The 19,396-nt window shown below is 39.1% G+C and overlaps 1 protein-coding gene across 1 annotated transcript; it reads right to left on the reverse strand.

Annotated features, from left to right (window-relative positions):
* Window positions 1-15,773: 15,773 nt before the first annotated feature.
* tll (nuclear receptor subfamily 2 group E member tailless) lies at window positions 15,774-18,494 on the reverse strand. The gene is made up of 2 exons (XM_017144992.3): window positions 17,566-18,494; window positions 15,774-17,419 (listed from the first exon to the last, which is right to left on the reverse strand). The coding sequence occupies exons 1-2, from the start codon at window positions 17,639-17,641 to the stop codon at window positions 16,143-16,145; spliced, it is 1,353 nt and encodes a 450-aa protein (XP_017000481.1). The 5' UTR covers window positions 17,642-18,494; the 3' UTR covers window positions 15,774-16,142.
* Window positions 18,495-19,396: the final 902 nt, after the last annotated feature.

Below are 19,396 nucleotides of genomic sequence, written 5' to 3' on the forward strand. Positions count from 1 at the left end.
GGAGTTAACTGCCTTCCGCAACGGCGCCGCCCAAGCTTTTTATAGTCCGAGCGGGAACCTTGGATCGACTCCGCCTAGGCACTCCAAGCCCATGTAATTGTATTGGTACTATAACTATTAACGGCACAGCAAAAGCAACAACAAGTCGGCCAAGTCGGCGTAACAATAACAAGAATCGAGCTAAGTGCTCCAATAAGTCAACTTTGGGCGAGTATTGGTATCGCGGTCGTGTTGCCAAGTCGTTTTACCAGTTTCGATCTCTTTCGCTTTGAGCGCCAACTTTTGCTTTCTATATATTTATACCGTACATATACTATATGCAGCTCCCAGCTCCCCAGTTTCTGGCTGCAGCAGGCCCAAGCCCAAGACGAAACTATTTTTTAATTATTTTAAAAGTTTTCCAGCTTCAGCGGAGGTATCCTCATAGGCGGGGGGATGTCGAAAACCAGGAATTATCAATTGGTTCTGCTGTGAATGATGCAATTTTCACATGCCATAGGTTAAAATAAAATGGCACAGAAAATAAAGATAAATATGAGGATATTTTTGATTAAATCATTTAAAAAATGCCAATTTCTATTCTATAAATATAAACTTAATAAATATAGGTTAAATTTATAAATGGGATAAAGTTTACTAAAGAGAACTAATAAATTGAAAGAAATTTAAAGTTATGTAAGCCACAATGCCCTGCAGTTAGTAACTTGTTAATAGTTTTCAATAAAATATTTTTATGGTGGCCACACGAAAGTCATAAAATACTCCAGATATTTACCCCTGATAACAATTTTCCTTAAGGATGAACCATAAAGTTAGCTAAAGCTACAAAATATAAAATTAATAATTTTATTCCACAGTGTGAAAAACTGTCGATTATGATAAATAACTGGGCGGTTGCCCTCTGCCGAAATAATAATTCCCAAACAGATCTCTTGGGAAATTCGCCAAATGAGCGTTGTTAACTTTTTTCTCCCCTCTTCAAGTTGAAAAGCCAAAGTGGCTTGGCTTTTAGATGGATTTCGGATTTGCATTCTGCATGTGCATGGCCAAGTTGATTTATATCTAGATCGGACTGAGAAGCTGGACTTTGTGGTGCGGCCAAAAGCGCTTGGCAACAATCGTTGGAGTTTTTTATTTTTATTTTGTTTTTGCAATGTGTTTGACTTGTTGACTCCGCGCTGGCTTCAATTATTTATTGTGTTTGAAATGTCTGGCATTGTTTGGGCTTGTTTATTGGACAAAACAGTTGGCCGCCCACCCACATGCTGTACGCCCACGCCCCCACCTCATCCCACCGCCCACTTTGCATAATGTTTGTAGAGAACTTTTGGCATTATTTATGATCTAACGATCCAAACGGATCTGCATTCCCCAGAAAGGCTTGAAGTTACACAGGAAATAATATTTAAATTTTGATTAAAACTTTTAACTTTTTGTACCATTTTTAGGAAATATTTATACTATTTAAAGTTGTTTAAAAATGGATTTTGAGGAACAACATATTTTATAAGAACATTTTCTAAGCCTACGGCAAGTATTTTCCCAGCATTTTTCCATAGATAAACAGAATTACAGCATTTAGGTATGCAAATCGGTTTTCCATATTTTAATGAGCGATTTCCTCACAAACCGGCACACTCTCACACACAAAGTAGCCGCATGTGGTCGTACATTTCGAGTAGCAACACTCTCATTTACACCGTTACTTGCCCTTTTGCAAGTCGCCATCGTCATCAGCATCATGATAATCATCATTACCATCGTCATTATCCGACGGGGTTTTGTTTGTGTGGCCAAAAACGGAGAATGCCCTCCCGCAGCAGGGGGCGGTGATCGGGAAAAGAACACAGAGCGTTAAAAAGGAGGAGGAAATTAAATCAGTTGACAAACAAACAACAAGCACAGCAGCTATAGCAGACATCATATAGCCCCGGAATATGGCTATATATGTTCTCGAATAAGAAGGCGAGGGCAAGAGCAGCGGATCCAAGGTGAAGTTGAGCAGTTCAGCATGGCCGGATTAGCTTGAGGGTGTGCCCATCGGAGGGTTGAAACAGTCCAGCTACAGTACTCACTCGAAAACTTGGAATTACCTCTTTGCAATAATATTTATGTTCTAACAAAGATTAACTGTTACTGTTAAGGAACAATTTTAAATAAGAACAAAATTTTTAGCATGACATTTACTCATAGATAAATATTTTTATTTAAAATTATTTGAATCGAATAAAGTCAAAACTGATGTTAACTTTTTTCCAACAGAAGCACACCACAAATTATGTATACTTAAATATTTTGATTAGTAAGAAAATAAATATTAGGAATTATTAAAATGTAATAAATACTTTTAAATTGTAGTCTTTTTTTGTAACAATTGAATTTTCTGCAATATATGTACATATTTTAGTTAGTATATAATATTTTTTTTTTATTACTTCTTTTTATTTATATTCGTTAAGATTACAAAGTCTTTCCATTTTATATTTTGAATAAATTAGTCAGCTATCCTTGAAGGATCACTGTACTCCGAAAGCGTCCTTCTTCCGTTGGCCTCTCTGCTGCTGCCTTTTTGATTTCCATTTCGATTTCGAGGCGTTTGCCTGATGCGACGATACTGCCACCCAGGATTTTCGAGGGAGGGAGTTATATCAGGAGGTTGATTTTGTTGTTATTTCTGTTTTGATTGAGCCCGTCGTCGCCAGTGGCCAGAAAGAGACGGCTGACGAGAGTCCTATTCAGCATTTTATTTGTCAGGCTTTCACTTTGGCCGAGTTAATCACAATCGGCGAACAGATAATGAGGGTTGAGCCCTCAGGGAGGGGGATGTATCTGTATCTGCATGCAAAGCAGAGCATTTTCCACATCCATGCTGCCATAATTCCGCGTTGTCTCTCAATTATTTCAGCTGCTATTCCGAACCCAAAAGTCTGAGTCAGAACTCCAGGCTAGCGAACTATAGGAAACTATAGGAACCACCCCGAACAAAGCGAAAACAAGCAGGGAGATCTATGGGCAGACAATTGCGATTATTTGTAATTCAAGATGCAGTCGAGCGTTTTCCGAAATCGAGCGAGCGAGTCAACTCCGCGCGGAAGGTTAACAAAAATTTAATGCTAAATGCTTATCGGTTCCATCATCGTTATTGTCCGCATCTTCGTTTCCATCAGAAGTCAAAACCGAAACTCGCTAAACTTGTTGGGAAATACGATCCATTTATTCCTGGAGGAAAAGAGAGAGTCTGAAATGGGGAGATGGTGATTTGATAGCTGATTCATGGATGATGACCCTGCACAGTCGTCAAAAGTCAGTCAGACTGCTCTCAATGCACTAAGGAAAAATTTTGTATAATTTACAAAAAAATTAAAGAATATTTAAAGTCCGAAGTTATAGAAGTCATATTATAAAATCTCTCAAATATTATTATTATCCTTAAAAATTCCTATATTTGTTCAGAAATATATTATTTTTCTTTCTCTGTATTTTGCCCAAATCCTGTCGATCCAAATCCGACTTACAATCACCCATCCTTAATGAAATTGTAACTCGATATATATTCCCAAACTACCGTGTAAGTGCCCGCTAATTGCGCATCTGCTGAATTTTCACATAGCATTTTCCTTTTCCCGGCCAAGGTTTCGCTTACCGTTTGACTTTTCCGCCGGCTTAGCAACCTTAACCAGAAATCAGTTGTCGGTAGAGCCATTTAAGTGTCGCATAACTAACGTGGTTTATAGCCACTGGACCAGTTTCCCCACACGCACACACACGCATTGGCCCGTTGGCAATATCAAGGTCATTTTACTTGGATCATTGCGTGTTTTTCTCATGGGGGAGAAGCGTGGGGCATGGAAAGGGGCCGTGGAAAACGAGTTTTTCGCATGCGTAGCGGTTTTCGCACTGCATTCGCAGACTTCCGCATTTCGGGGGCTTGATTATTGGGATTGGCCGTCTGCGCAGTGTGCGAATATGCAAATCGACTGGGGAGTGACGTCAAAAGTATCAGTGAGGTGGAAAAGGAAGCGGAAAGGCGAGCACTGAGAGAAAGAAAGTTTTCGAAAGGCAGTTTGATTTTTGAGTCACAATAACTCATTGCTAAAAAAGCTTACATTTCGTGTAGGATTATGATTTTCTAAAAATATCTTAAAAAATTATTTTAAAATCGATTAACAGCCAAAAACTTAATCCTGGGAATTCAAGAAAACTAAAATATTGCTTTTGTAAATGTTTATAATATTATCACTTTTTAAATTTATTTTAATTTAAATTACAGTTTTTAAAAAATGTAACAATTTTTTGTAATAAGTCTCAAACATTTTCTACAGTTATTGGTTTATTCAGGAAAAATTCTTGGATATTCAGATTGATTTTCAAATTAAGACCCTCATTAAATTGCCAACTTCACAAAAATTGATTTTCATCTTCCTGTGGCTTTCGTGAATTATCTGCCCTTGTCCTTGAAATGTGGCATGCCACAGCCTCAGTTGCAGTTATTGCACTTTTCGAAAGTTGTTTTGCAGCCACCCAAATTGTTGACCTTCTCGAAAGAGTCAGAGCATTGAACCCAAAAAAAGATTGAAATAATGGGGGATCAAAAGTTTGCTGGTCACTAAAAGAATAAAAATTTTCCACTTGTCCAGAGGACCAAGAAAAATCTGCAATAATTTGAATATTGTATCTTTAAAATGAACAGTAGCTACGTGAGTTGGCTCACAAGAAGGTCAGCCCACAAATGAGACAATTAAACCGCTGTTGACATCTATTCATTGGCGAAAATGATTCATTATTCAGCGCGCACATTACACATTAATTACCAGCGCTGACAAAATGCTATTAACGAAATTTATGATATCCATGCATAATCGCGTTTTCAATGTCACATCAGATGGGGTTTATTATTTTCGGTGTGACATGCAAACAAGTGAACGATTAATTGCATTGACAAATCGGAATCGGAATCGCTCAACCAATCCCCTCAAAAATGGGCATTAAATTCCGGTTGATTGTGCGCTCGTTTTGTGTTACAATGTCAAACGTCAAAGTGCAAGAATTTGACAGCCAATAAACAAACACACGGTCTCGAAACTCTAATAAAAAACAAATAAACTGAAACAGAAACAGAAACAGAGGCAAGTTCCGCTCTCATGACAAGGCAGTAAATTATTATCGAAAAAATAAATATGTAGGTACGTCCACTTGACGGGCTCACTTGTAATCGATTTGATATTTAGACCTCACCTCCACTCGGCTCACTCGATTTTAAGCCACTCAAGTCGAGTGTTTGGGCTCCTTTTACACAGGTGATTAGATGTTGGCCACGTCTGCGGCGGCGGCTCAAAGTGCTTAATTAGCCTACCGTTTGTTGCTACCTTTTTTTTGGTTATTACTCTGCTTTTGGTAACCACTTTTATTGTCGAGTTTTCAAGACAATCCCAAGCTGAGACACTAAGAAAATAGGTATAGCTAATTTTAGAAAATAAATCACTTATTTAAGCAAAATGTTGGGCAATAAAAAGTCTATTTTTTTAACATAAGTGATTTGACTTAAATGATTTTTTATTATATGTTTAGCTTATACCTACCTACCTCTAACACTTTAATTTTTATTATTTATTTTTAGCAAAGAATCATTAATTTTCAGCAAATTAATTTTCAATGTTTTTGCCCAGTCTATTAAACTGAATTCGAAACTGAAATCGGCATGCGGTAATGATATGCCAATCACAAAACCTAAGCAGCATGTAGAGCGGATCAGCTCATTGGTTTCATTTAAAGTAGAATTAGCAGCGAATTTGGAAACCGAAACATTTCAAATACTTGGATAATTACAGTGGAGGAATTTTTGGCATTTTATTAGCTACAAAAAAATTAGAAAAACCCAAGCATAAAAAGAATAAGAAAACAGAGACTTTTGTTTGGGAGAATTCCCATAGCTAATCATTTCCTGATTACATGAAACTGTCGCAATTCCGAGTCCGTAAATCTCCGATGTAAATTTGTTTATTTTACCGCTGATCCGGAATCCAGAATCCTTATCCTTAGCCTGACTGACACAACAAGGGGCCAATTAACTGCTGCCAGTAGACGTTTAGAATCAAAAAGTAAATAAATCAACAAGAATAGAGATCTCCGTTAATATTTCCTGGGCCTGTGCAATATTTTGCAACAATATATCGTACAACCCACACGAGTTTTGACAGCCATCGACAGTTGGAAAAAAAAGAAAGAATACCAGAATTTCAGTTTCTTTTTCTTTCGCGGACAATGGCTGCGGTTGATTTTTTGTCTTGATTCTTTTTATTCTTCGCTATCCATTGTCTTTTTTTTTTCCTGGCAATTATTTGGCAATTTTCTTTCACCGCTTTCACCGCCTGGCGAAACGCAGTACAATATAGCCAGGATTATTTTGGTCATTGCCATGTTCTCACATCCTCACATTGTCCTGTGCGCCCATGAAAATATTTACTTAAGCCCGGCCATTGAGCGCACAATTAAAAGGTTTTTCCAAGCTAATTGGTTTCAATTATTCCGGGTCTCGGTCAGAGACCAAAGCGCAGAATCTTCGGGATCGGGATCTCAGGGATCTGGATTTTGGATTTCAGATTCTGGATCTCTGAATATCTCGGGCGGCGGCTTCTGCATTGCGCGATTTTACAGATCATTGGCGTCGAGTTAATTGGCTCGGACGGTTACTCAAGATAGATCAAGATGTTCGTCCATCGATAGGGGCGAAATGTTATGAAAGATGCTCGATGCCGGGTTTTCAGGCAGTATGATCACTTTCCAGGGAAAATATCATGTGTTTTGCTTTAAAGTATCCCAGGTTCCTTTCCTTTTAATTGGATTAATTTGGTTGTGAGCTGTTTTTAGTAATTTACTTTTATAAGGAGTGAAGAATATTTTTACAGACATATTTGTTTCTACTTGGTTAGTTGTAAATTAACACCTTTTTAATTTTTTTTTGATGCTTTGAACATATTATATGTCTAAGAAAATAAAAATACAACTTTACAATTATTTTATGAATTATATTAAAAATATTTTAATATGTTCCATTTTCTAAATTCAATTTTTCCTAATAAATAGTTTTGAGGTCTAGCTTCTACTAAATCTAAAAAATGTAATCCCCCAACCAACCTATCCCATATTCAGCCATATTTTTAAGCCATATTTTAAGGCCTTAATCGACCAGTAGCTGGAGTGTTTTGCACCACTTTAGGGCATTATTGTCCTCTCAGGACTAATCTCACGCATACGCTCACGCCTTGTGCGGCTGTTAGGACGACAATTAACCACAACAAAGCACAAATTATGTCATAGGCGTTTTCCTGCTGATGGCTTTTCCATTTCCCAGGGCTGAGAATTATGACAATAATGTGACAATTTACATAGCCGGCAAACAAATCGCGGGGTGCAAATGAGTTTCGGGCTCCGAAAATGGAGGTAGGGGGTTGAAAGAATCCACCCTTGAGGAGAACTAGTCTCATCGCATATAACAAATAACCAGTTGTAACAGTTGCACTTTGGGCCAACAGTTCATTGCTCATCCTCGCTCATATTCTCTCATTAAAATTGAACAGACCAGCGCACAAAAAGTGGTTCCAGTTCTGCCGAATATCTGGGCACCCTTTTTATTTTTCTATATATTTTTAAGGCTAAGGGATATGCTTTCCTCTTCCGAGGTAGGACATCAGGATGTTGCCCCTGTTCACGTGACATTGCCACATTATAATTGCCAGCCCCCGCTCGCTTCTTTTTCCCCTCGGAAAATATGTCATGGACCGGCGCTTTCGAAACGCGGACTTAACCGTTTTGTCAACGGACTCGGCCTTCAAGTGTGATCCGCACGGTAAACAGAGTCCGACCGGCCAGCGTTTTTTAAGCTGCTCAGGAGGAACACAGCACGCGCAAGCTAGAGACACCCCACGTACAGTGGGATGAAAATAAAATAAGTGTATGCAAAATAATAAAAATAAAAATGCTTAACACTCAGCTTAAAATATAAGTTTCCTTTAAACAAAATAAATAATAATAAAATTAAAATAAACAATAAACAATAATAAGTAGTAAAAAATTTTAATTCTAAACTAGTTAGTAATCTACATTAATATAAAATTTACTTCTTTCTTAAAAATTCTTTTATGTTCAGTTTAGATATTATAAAGTAGGTTTTGGTTTAAAATACCGTATTCTTATCCACGAGAGACTTTAGTTAATATATTTATTTTCTTCTTATATTTATAGTTTAGTTTAGTTTTACAATTTCGTAGGAACAGTGTAAACCACTGTCACCAAGCCACAGTCAAGCTGACAAGTCAGTCACAGCTCGCGGATCCGTCAGATACTTTTTCGGATTTCATAGGGTTTTTTCTCAGTTCCTTTTTGACTGTCGCCATGTTTGCGTTAGTGCTAATCCCCGCAGCGGGTTGTCGCTGTCGCCAGCCGCTTGCCGCAGATGATGCAAATATATTTTATGAAGTGTTCGAGGGCACTTCAGAAATTAGTTCCCATGTAAGCGCTTAAATGTGGATGTGCTAGCTGGTCCTCTATGGTTTTCCTCTCTAATCTCCTGCAGCAAATTGAAAGCGTTTCGCCGTCTCCCTCGCTCGGCAGCTGTTGTTCCTCTCGTTTGTCAATTGCGATGTCAGAAATCACGCGCCCTGCTTTGTGTCTCATTTAGGTTTTTTCTTTTTTTTATCGACACCAATTGGGCGGCAGGCTCGTTAGGCAACCGCAGATACATTGAATCGCCCTCTGCATCATTTCTTTTTTTTCTTTTGGTGGCCCGAACTTGTCCCATTTTCGGATTAGTGGCTAAATCCCTTTTACTTGACAAAATGGCTTCGATAAAAAGCGAAAAATCAGTAGATTGAAAACGAAATTGAAGTTGATTTTGTTGCTGTTGCCGTCGACAGCTGGCGATAAATAAAAAATTTTGACAGCCAACCAATATTTGGGCTACCACTCGATCATTGTCGCCCAAATATGTATGCCCTTTCAAGGGGTTTTTAAAATGTCCCGAAAAATTGGCATCGGCTGTGGCTTTGTGTTGAATGGATTCTTAAATTTTTGTTGAAATTATATAACACATTTTACATTTTTCCTTTAATAGAATCAGTATTATTAGAATAATTATTTTAATACTTGGTAAAACAAACTTTTCAAATAATAAAAGTATTTTTTTAAATGAAGATCTTGCACCTTTTTTTTAGTTTTGATTGGTTTTTTAAATTTATTTTTTAGAGGTTTATTTAAACCTTTTATTAAATTACCTTTAAAAAATCCTTCTGCAAGAGTATCCCAAGCTTCGTTTCCCTTATCGACCATTTCTTATTGTTTTTCGAAAATATATTTTTTATGACAAAGTAGTTTGCTTGGTGGAAAATTAATTTACAATCGCCGGGTCCAACACTCCAGTCCGCATTTCGAGTGGCTCGATTGCTGGTCCTACAAAATAATTCTCGAGCCTTGTTGATCCTTTGTGGCTTACTCGCGTCGTTCAGCGAAACAAAAGCCCTCGAAAATTGGTTTGCCAATATCCCGAATTCAGCTTCGAACTGGCTGGTTTGTTTTTTTGTAGCAGTTTCACTGGCTTATTGAAATCGCTAACTACCCCTTTTGTTTTAGGCGCTCCACTCGGGATCCTGGCATATATTCTTGCATCCTGGGAGCGCAACGGAACTCTAATGAGGTGATGGTGTGAGTGACGTGTAGCAAGCTCGTTCCCGATTTCGAGTGTTAAGTGGCCACTTGAAAGACTTTCCAAGTGCCCAGCGAACCACCGAGAGAACTCAAACCCAAATCGAGAAACCGAAAGCGACAGTTTGCGTTTCGGCGACTTTACGATTTCCCAGATCGAGGTTGAGTTTTTATTTTGAGGTTGAGGTCGAAGCTTTGTCAAAGTCGATTTGTTACATTTCTCGAGTGGCGAGTCCTTTTTTCCTCACCTCTCTCCACTTCGTCCCACCGATCCTTCCTGTGAGCTGTTTCAATATTTGCCAAGCTCTCATCGAACTGTTGCGGAATGCGAGGGCAGGGTTGTTGGGTCCTCGGCTACACTGAGAAAGGAACTTTGTGTTGCGGAGGGGTGCTCTTAAAAATTACAACTGGCAACAGTCACGGAGTGGTGAATAATGTAACGAATTTTTGGTAAAAACTTAATAAGTTTAATATTTATTATAATAACTTGGCACAGTATTATATTTCACTTTTTAACTTTTGTTGTGACTTTTTTATTTAAAATATTTTTAAAACTTGTTTTCAATTTCAACACGTTTATCTTTTAACACCTTCTACAAGCGAATAAAGTGATTATAAATGCAATTAATATTAAACTTTACCGTACTTTAATATTACATCAACACAGTCTTATATTTTATTTTCAACAATAAATTATATTTTCTTTTTTAAATTATACTTAGGTTTTTTAAGAATTTAGTGTTTAGTTTCCCGTGAAATTTGCCTTATTTGTAGTAATCTGTTCTCATTATTACTTTACCAATAACGTCGGTATTCATTGTTTCTAAATATCTAAAAAAAATTTAAACATTTTTCAATAATTTTATTTTAGATACTTTAAGTTTTAATTGCTAGTTAGTATTTAAGTTTAGTTTTTCCCGGTGCATTCCTGCCGTTATAGTTAGTTCAGTAGCTCATTCAGGGTTGATCGGAGCTCGTTATGATGACATATGGCCTCCCATCGCCGAGGATGACGCGACGGCTTTTCACTTTTCACCATAGCTGGTCAACTTCGAACTCGAACTGGTGAACTCAAGTTCCCAGGACCGTTAACCCATAGAGGACATCGCGTGACCCTGTAATAATGGCTTTATTCGGGGATGCACCTGATGACCGGCCACCTGCTTTCTTGACCGGAAGTTGAAAAGTTTCGAACTTTTCCAACCAGAAACCCGGAAAACCGGGGAAAAGTAAAAGTGGGAGAGCTTCGTGCGACAGCTTAATTAAATGATATGCAACGCCTTCAAAATGCCAGTTGGCCGACGCCATTTTAACCAGAAAGATACATGTACAACCCCATCGGGGAAAAAAACTATCTACGCAATCGGTTTTCGAGGAGCAGAAGCCGGAGGCCATCGGGCGGTCTGCTTTGTTATGCAAAGAAAACAGCAAATGAAAAGGCAACAAATTCAATTACCCGGCTGCGCAATGATTCCGCCCCGGAGGCATTAAAAACCATCCGCAGATGCAGCTTCCATTTCCACTTCCACCACTTCCGATAAAACAAAAAAAAACAGAAGACAGATCCTCCGTTAATTCCGGCTACAGTAAAAGTTTCTCAGAGGACGAACCCCTATTTAAGTTAGGATCTTCGAGCAGAACACACAAGATGTTGCAGTCGCGGTGGTCCAGCTTTTGATTGCAAGTCCTTGAACCGCAGACCCTTATTTCGATCAAAGAAAAAAACTGTCGCAGATCGTATAACACTTGTTAGTCTGTCGATATATATATTCGATGTAAAAGCAATTTCCAGTGAACTCTGTCCCACGAACAAAAGACCCCCTTTCGATCAACGAAATAATGCGGGCAATTGCTACTTTCTTGAGGTTAAACGCAAGTTGCTCTCGAGATTTTCTCGAGCACATTGTTTCGTAGGAACAAATCGGCGACTCAGCGGATTTGCCCTTAATATTTTTCTCACCTCCAGGAGGTCCACTCATCGTCGTCGCAAAACCACTGCCATTGTCCCTTCTTCAGATGGCAACAATCAAAAGGATGTGCACAGATTTCCAGGGACTTAGACTCCGGGCATCAAGTACTTAGGGGCACATAAAAAAGGGGCAGACACAATGGAGGGACCAGTGCAAAAAGTACTTTGGCTGAGGCCACGCTTCGATGATCCTGCTACGCGATGTCCTTGTCCTAATCGCTTTGGATAGTTCTGATCATTGATCAGCTCTGATGATCTAAGACAGCCACCAGAAAGTTGCTAGGAATTCCCCTTCCTTCTAAGAAAAAGCAGCTGGTTTTTGTGATGTGTTCTAATGAGGTTTAGAAATCATTCTTTTTTATATGATGAAAGGGTTTGTAACATCTTGTATAAATAAAATTTTAAATCTACCCATTATGAGTCCTCAAAGTGGTAGAATTAAATATTTGTATTAATGTTATATACTCAGAGCAATCATAAATATGAAATCAGTGTTCTCTAAGGAAGTATGTATGACAATCTAAAAACACCTTTTTATGTTAATTTTTATGTTATTTTACATTTTCCATTTATCCCTTATAATACCTAATTATTACGATTGTTTGGATGCAATGACGACATTCTCTATAAGTTAACGAAATCATAACAATCTTACAAATGTAACAATTGTTCAAAAATGCACAAAATGAAGTTGAAATATTACGTGACAAGAATTTTTCATACAAATATGTACAATAAAATAAAATTTTTAATTCAAAATAAATTTAACAAACTATTTTAAATAATTTTATTTTCCCTCAGTGCATTGCCTCTTTATCCCTTTGACCGTTTTGTGTGCCAAATTATGCGACTAAGCGTCAAAGACAATGCCGCCACGAAGCTGTATGCAAATACAAAGAATTCCGTAGAATTTTCCGCCGAAAATGTTGCCATTTGCCCACTAAAGTAAGTTAAGCAGAACTTAGGGGAACTAAGTAAGGCTCAACGGCCTGAACCAAAACCAAAGACCAAAGACCAGGCTTAGTCGGCAGTGGGCATAAGCCAGAGAAACAATTATATACCCGCTTATCGGGGCGGCAGATATAGAAAATTGATCTGGCGATAAATCGAGCTACTCAATTTACAAAAACAACGCCGCTTTGACTTTTGCTTGCCGCAGGACGAAAATGGTAGAAAGAGAGAGCGAGAAAGAGAGAGGTCCTGACTTCAGGTACGATGGAAATCGAACAATCGGAAGCCGGATTTACAGTACATATACATATATACTCTATGTTCGAGACCAAACGGCTCAAACGGATGTTTAATATTTTGGCTTACAGACATTCTCATTACATTTGAAAACAAAGGAGCTGCGGTGAGCTGGAGGAGGAGACGCAGGACCTCCTGGCCAGGATTTGGGCATTTAGCAAAAGGGTAATCCTGCCCATTAAAATCTATTTGCATACTCATATTTTTGTTTCGCTAGGTAATTGCGCCTGGATAAGGATCAGAGTGAGACAGGGATATCGAAAGAGTAAGCGAGAGAGCTGCTGCTGTGTGGGTTAAGCTTGCAAAACCCGTAACCTGTTAACCCACACCTGCCCGAGGGTAGAAAATCGGGACAAACCGCTTACGCGAACTGCGCTAATCGGCCGGCGGTCGATGGTCGCCTTCATTGAGCCCTTTTTGCGGGATTACTTAATCAACGAAAATCTATGAATTAAACGTGTTATACAAAATCCCACAGATTCTTACTTACTTGTTCCGAATTTCCCCGGAATTTGCAGATCGTCAGCCACTTGAGATCTCGAACAAGATGAGCCAGTTCCCAGCCCATTTTCACCAGGCAAAGCTCGCGGATTTAAAGCAGTTCAAGTGAGGCACAAGTTAGTCCAAGTCCCATTTTAATTCGTCTCCAGTTGCAGATGGATTAAATTTAGTCTAATCTTAGAGGGGTAGCCTTGGCGAATTCAGATTAATTCTAAAGGGACTGCTGACTTAATCTTTGCTAAAACTGGGGACTAAGGAAAAGATATAGCTGACTTTCATTTGAGGTATCGTTAATTCGAATTTTACTAAATTTTAATTAGGTCATATATTTGTCACAATAGGTACCCATTTCTTTCCTGTTTCTTTTCTTATTAATTTTAATTTTAACTTGACCCTACAAAATTTACAAATAATATTCTTGACTCATTGTATTTAATAAACAAAATATCAAAAAAATTAAAGATTCACAATAATATTAGGAAATATTTATTTATAATTTATTTTTCAATTTTAATTTAATTTAATATTTTCACACATTAATTTTTAAATTTTTTTATTAAATTAAATATGTTTAAATATTTTCTTTAGTCGCTAAATTTCTACAAAAGGTACATTATATATTACCACTCACTTAAAGTTTTTAACATCTTCTTTATAACCTTTGTTAATCCAATAAAATATGCCCCGAGTTAGTATCACACTCGATGACCAAAACGTCTCAAAGATGGCTTCTTTCTTTTAGGGACATTATAGAAATCAAGAAGTGAAAAAATGTGAAAATCCTTTGCTCGCCGGCGAGAGTGCAAAAACTACTACGGGAGAACTGCAAATTAAGACCCAAACAATGGGCGGCCGACAATGTGCAGAAAAACGTCACTGATGACAGAATGATGAGGATTAGGCCAGCGCACACACACATATCCTGTCCTCCGAAAGGACGAAAGGACCTGGGTGCTGTTCCTCTGTGTTGCTGTTGCTGTCCTGGTGCCTGAGTCTATTAAAAGTCTAAAGGCAGATAATAAAGGGCCATTAGGACTTAAAAGGGCTCAACACAGCAGCGAGCGGGGAAATAGAAATATCACAATTTGTTACCCCGGGTTCAACAGCATCCGAGTAAACCGAGGGAACCCGGGTTCCGAAAGTCGAAATGGCAGCACCATCGAAGCATGCTTAATGCCCAATCCCAATCCCAATCCCCGCATGATGTTCTATGCGCCGTGGTTGGATTGGAATTGGGTTCTCTTTGGATAGGTTAGGGTAGGTTTTTGCACATCCTCATCGTCCTCATAGCCACGGCTCATGGATGTGTGTCAGTGGAATACGCTCATCTCTGTTTACTTTGGCCAACGCAATTCGAACAATTTGGCAACTGTTTGTTCAGTTGCCTTTGCCAAGCGAAAACTCATTTCCAACTCTATTGTGAAAGGATTCAATTGTCCTTCCAGGAGAACGATCCCCGATTCCCCCGTTTCCAACAGTCCAAAGTCACAAAAGTGAATTTTTGCTTTTTAACTTTTCGAATTTTTCGGGGCGGGAGAGTAAAGATATCAAAACTGGAGCGGCCATTGCAATCCTTCCTCCGAAGGTTCCCCGAAAATAAAAACAAATCCCGACTTTGGTCTGCTCATGCGGAAAAACTATGCTAATTTTTTCACGATTCCTTCTGCGATCTAATATTTCTTTGTTCCCGTATTTGCATAATTCATTTGTGATTAACTGGGCTGTCTGTGCGGTTTGTCTTTGACGTCTCGCAAGATACGAAAAGCATCAACGAAATGGCCATAAAAAAGTATGATAATTCTGGGTGTAATCGCATGATTCCATGTTTGGCATAACACTTTCGGCTGCGAAAGGTAATTGTAAATAAATCAAAAGGTTGGGTAAATAATTAAGATACTTTTCTTGTGTTAGAGATACTTTTTGGAAGATTTTGGACTTCTCAGAGAAATTTCTATATCTTAACTCCTTACTTTAACTTTATAAATTTCAACTTTATATACACAACAATATTTAGAGAACATGTAGAAATATATTAAAAAACATATGTAGGAAAACATATTTATAAAGTTAAATTTAATATTTCAATGTTTAAAAAAATGGTGAAAAGTAAAAAAAAAAGTTGTAAAATGATAAAAAAAAGAATGTCAAAAAAAAGTATTTCCATTAAATATTACATTTATCGCAAAAATATTTTTTTTTGCAAGTTTCTAATTTGTTGTTTGCTTTGTAAATCCTCGGAAATTTTATATAACTTGCTTTAATCCAAAAGGAAGTTCTGAAAAATGATTTTTTTTCCATATCCATGCTAGTCCCAACCGCTTTTCCCCAAAGAAGACCAGTAAATGTTCATTTCGAAAACCTTTAGGTTTATTTTGAATAAAATTTTTAAAATCTTAAAGCTAATGATATGCACTTAAAGCTATTATGTTTAAAACTAAGCTACGATTTACGTATTTAACAGGCAAAGTTGAAACTTTTGCGAATGCAATTTGAAACACATCTGGATGGTCTCTTAGACTTTTAGCTAAGATCGCAAAGTCGAGTAAGGTAGGTTAAGGTATTGAGGTGAGTTAAGGCTCCCCGACTCCTGGAGATGCGTAAGCGTTGTCTTTTTTTCACTGATTGAATATACAATCCAAAGCGCTACTTCCGAGATTATCACAGTTCCCAGCACTTGGAAGGCACTTCGAGTGCGGCGGCTATTCTATATAATCCAGAGATCTATAGCTTAGATCTTGCGCTGACTGTACATATCGGAGATGAGTCGTACGATGGTGATATCCCCAATGGTCTTGCGGAAGAAGAGCTCCTCGATGGTGAAGCTGGAGACCTTGTGCATCAGTTGCACGACTCCCAGGAGGGTTTGGAACCGCAGAGGCTGCGAGGGATGTGTCCGCTGGATGTAGTTGTGCAGCGCACTCCTGGCATCATTGTGCATCGAGGCCACCTTGCCCGATTCCAAGAGACCCTTGGATTCAGCGGAGGCCGAGGAGTTCGGACTGCCACTTCCTGTCAGGATGGAACTATTGGCCAAATCCTCGGTGGAACTGGCCGAAGGCGGTGACTTGCGGAACAGGGAAATGGCTCGCAGGCACTCGTATTCGGTGCTATCGATGTTCAGGTGGCACAGTTGATTCAGGACATCCTGGAAGGCATGCACTTCCCTTGTGACCATGCCCATGATCTCCCGGTTGGCATTTTCCGACTCGTAGACGAAGAGTAGCTGGGCAAAGTTCATGGGCATGAGGTACTGGGCCATGGCCAGGATGAAGAACTCCTTCCAGGATTCCTCCAGCAGCAGCAGCTGATCAGGCATGGGCAGCTCGGTAAAAGCCCTCACACTCTTGATCCAGTTGACGTTCTTGAAGAGATGTTCGGCGGCGGTTTCCTTGATATGTTCGGCTGCCATCAGCGGAGGAGTGGGTGGCAGAGCCCTAGTGGCCAGGGCATTCATATAAGCAGCAGTGGGCGAGAAGAAGCCATGGTGTCCCTGATGATGATGATGCGGCACTCGGGGAACGGATAGATCCAAGACAGCCGCCGCCGACGGAGGAGGTTGGAAGCCAGCCATGTGACCAGGATGATGGGGTCTCTGGGGCAGACCAGGCATGGGCATGGGCACTCCCGGAAAACCGGTCAAAGCAGCCGTGTTCATCAGGATCTCAGCGGGTATTTGGGGCATCTCACCGGCACCCATCATCGCATCCTTGTACATGGCCATGTGGCGACGCAGGGTGGAGTTCCTGGGTCCCCGCTCGTGCTGCACGGCATCCTTGTTCATGCCCACCTCGAAGCACTTCCTTAGGCGGCAGGCACGACACTGATTCCTGTGGGTCTTGTCCACCACACAGAGTCCCTGCTTCTGGGACTTGCACACATACTGGCGGGACCGGCGAATACTCCTCTTGAAGAATCCTGCACAGCCATCGCAGGCATAGATGCCGTAATGCTTACCGGAACTGTGATCCCGGCACACTTTGCAGGGCACATGGTATAGAATGCGACCTGGAGAATGAAAAGAAAGGGGGAAAAAAGGTATAAGTAAGGGGTTTTTACATGTGGCGGCAGAGAGCGGGCAGAGCTGCTCCATTTAGAAGGCATGCGGAACTGCTTCTTTTGAAGTTGTAATTTTTTTTTATAGTTTTACTTACTTGATGCCGCTGGCGAAAGCCGCACGCTGTTGTATTTCTGATCCATCATATCTGGCGAACCCTCCGACGACTGCATACTGATGTGGGGCGTAATTTTGGCGATTTTATTGGAAACTTTTGCACAAATTTTTATTCACTTCTGGCACTTGGCACTAAGCAGGGAATGTCTTTTGGGTCTACGTATGATTTTTGTTTAACGTTTGTGGTTTTGGTATTTTTGGATGGATATATTCGATATATCCTCGGTTACTCCGATGTGGACTCGCTGAGATCACGATGGGTTGTGTTGTCTGCTGTGAGGACCGGCGGCGTTTTAATAGTCCTCGCTGCCCAAATCCATTCATCGAGCAGTCGATCACCCTTAGGTAGCGAAACTCAAATTTCATTGGTCGCTTCGAGGGTTGGGTTGGGTTGCTCTTCTAATGGCTCTCTCTCCGCGGCTCTTTCTCTCTCACTCACCTCCCATAAAGAGAATCCTTCGATCCTGCGAAGGCAGGCTGCCATTGCGAAAAATTCATTGAGCAAGGACCGTCGCAGCAGCCGTCGCTCATTCTCAACTCTTTGGGTTTTATTGCCTTTTTCCGCAGCACTCGCTACCTGCTCTCTCCAGAGGTCCTTTTACTACCCTGTCTCTCTCTCTCTGAGCAGAGAATCTCTGCCTGTCCTGCGACAGTTGTTAATGAAGACAACGCTCACATTTCCTTCCATATCCATGGCCGAGTATTTTATGGCGCTGCCATTATTGCCGCTTTGTGATTTGTGTGAAGTACCTGTGGGTTCGCCTCTAGTCCTCCAAAGCGAGTCCTTTTCGAGTGGCGATTGCAGCAGGGGTTGAATAATGCGCACTATTGATTGTTTTCCATTCAGTAATTAGGTTTTTATGATGCAATGTTTTAGGGGAATAATGAATCAAAAGACGCTGATGGATATCAAATTGAATAAATTGATCTTAAAATGTAACCCAGAATTTAATTTTCAGAAATCCAGTTTATGATTTTCATCTTTCATTTTACAATAATATTATAAATACTTTAATAATGTATTCAAATGCATTCGTAGACTTAAATTTATTTGGATTCTCTAAAGCAAACACATTGAAATAATTTAAATGAATATTTAATATAATACAAAATTAAATTACATTTTTTTTAGATTTTTCGTAATGTAAGCCTTTTAAATCTTGTATTGGCAAAAATCTAATATTATTTCTATTTATTGTACATTGATTCATATTTTATAATAAGAATATGGCGAAGTTTGGAAAACGTATTATGGGAGCAGATTTTAAATCAGCGTTCACAACATCAAGTTATTTAATGAGTAATTTAACGTACCAGTGCTTTTTTATTGGCAAGTTAATAGGAACTTATAAAATGATTTATATTTCTTGTACGTTGTTTCATATTTTATAATAAGAATATAGCAAAGTTTGGAAAAAGTATTTTTGGATCAAATTAATAAAGTACAATTTTGTAAAAATGATTAAAATTTGAGAAACTAGTCACTAAGTTCCTATATATTATGTTAGGTTTATTTTTTTTTCACTTTATATCTGAATAAGAAAAGTAGTAACGGAACTATAACCCTGCTCGATTCCTTTTTAACTAATAAAAATTATATTTTTCTTGCTCACGACACTTCCTTCTAATTTAATTGTTTTTGTACTTACTAAGGTTGCTTTCAATAAATGGCTTTACAAAATCAAACGAAATCGAAACTAAATTGGGAGCTATTCCTGCTGGAGGGCAGTAGCTCCCTCGGCTAAGCCAGCTTAGGGGTTGCCTTTTGAGAGCCTGCGGGATTCAGGATTCAGGACTCAAGTGGCCAGTGC

The sequence above is a fragment of the Drosophila takahashii genome, chromosome 3R (genome assembly GCF_030179915.1).
Source record: "Drosophila takahashii strain IR98-3 E-12201 chromosome 3R, DtakHiC1v2, whole genome shotgun sequence".
NCBI classification, from domain to species: domain Eukaryota; kingdom Metazoa; phylum Arthropoda; class Insecta; order Diptera; family Drosophilidae; genus Drosophila; species Drosophila takahashii.

What these genes read in the sequence shown, in the direction of transcription:
- tll (XM_017144992.3), bottom strand. Translation starts at nt 17,641, where the DNA reads ATGCAGTCGTCGGAGGGTTCGCCAGATATGATGGATCAGAAATACAAC. An exon ending in GCTTTCGCCAGCGGCATCAA is followed by an intron (nt 17,420 to 17,565) that starts GTAAGTAAAACT and finishes TTCATTCTCCAG; the next exon opens with GTCGCATTCTATACCATGTG.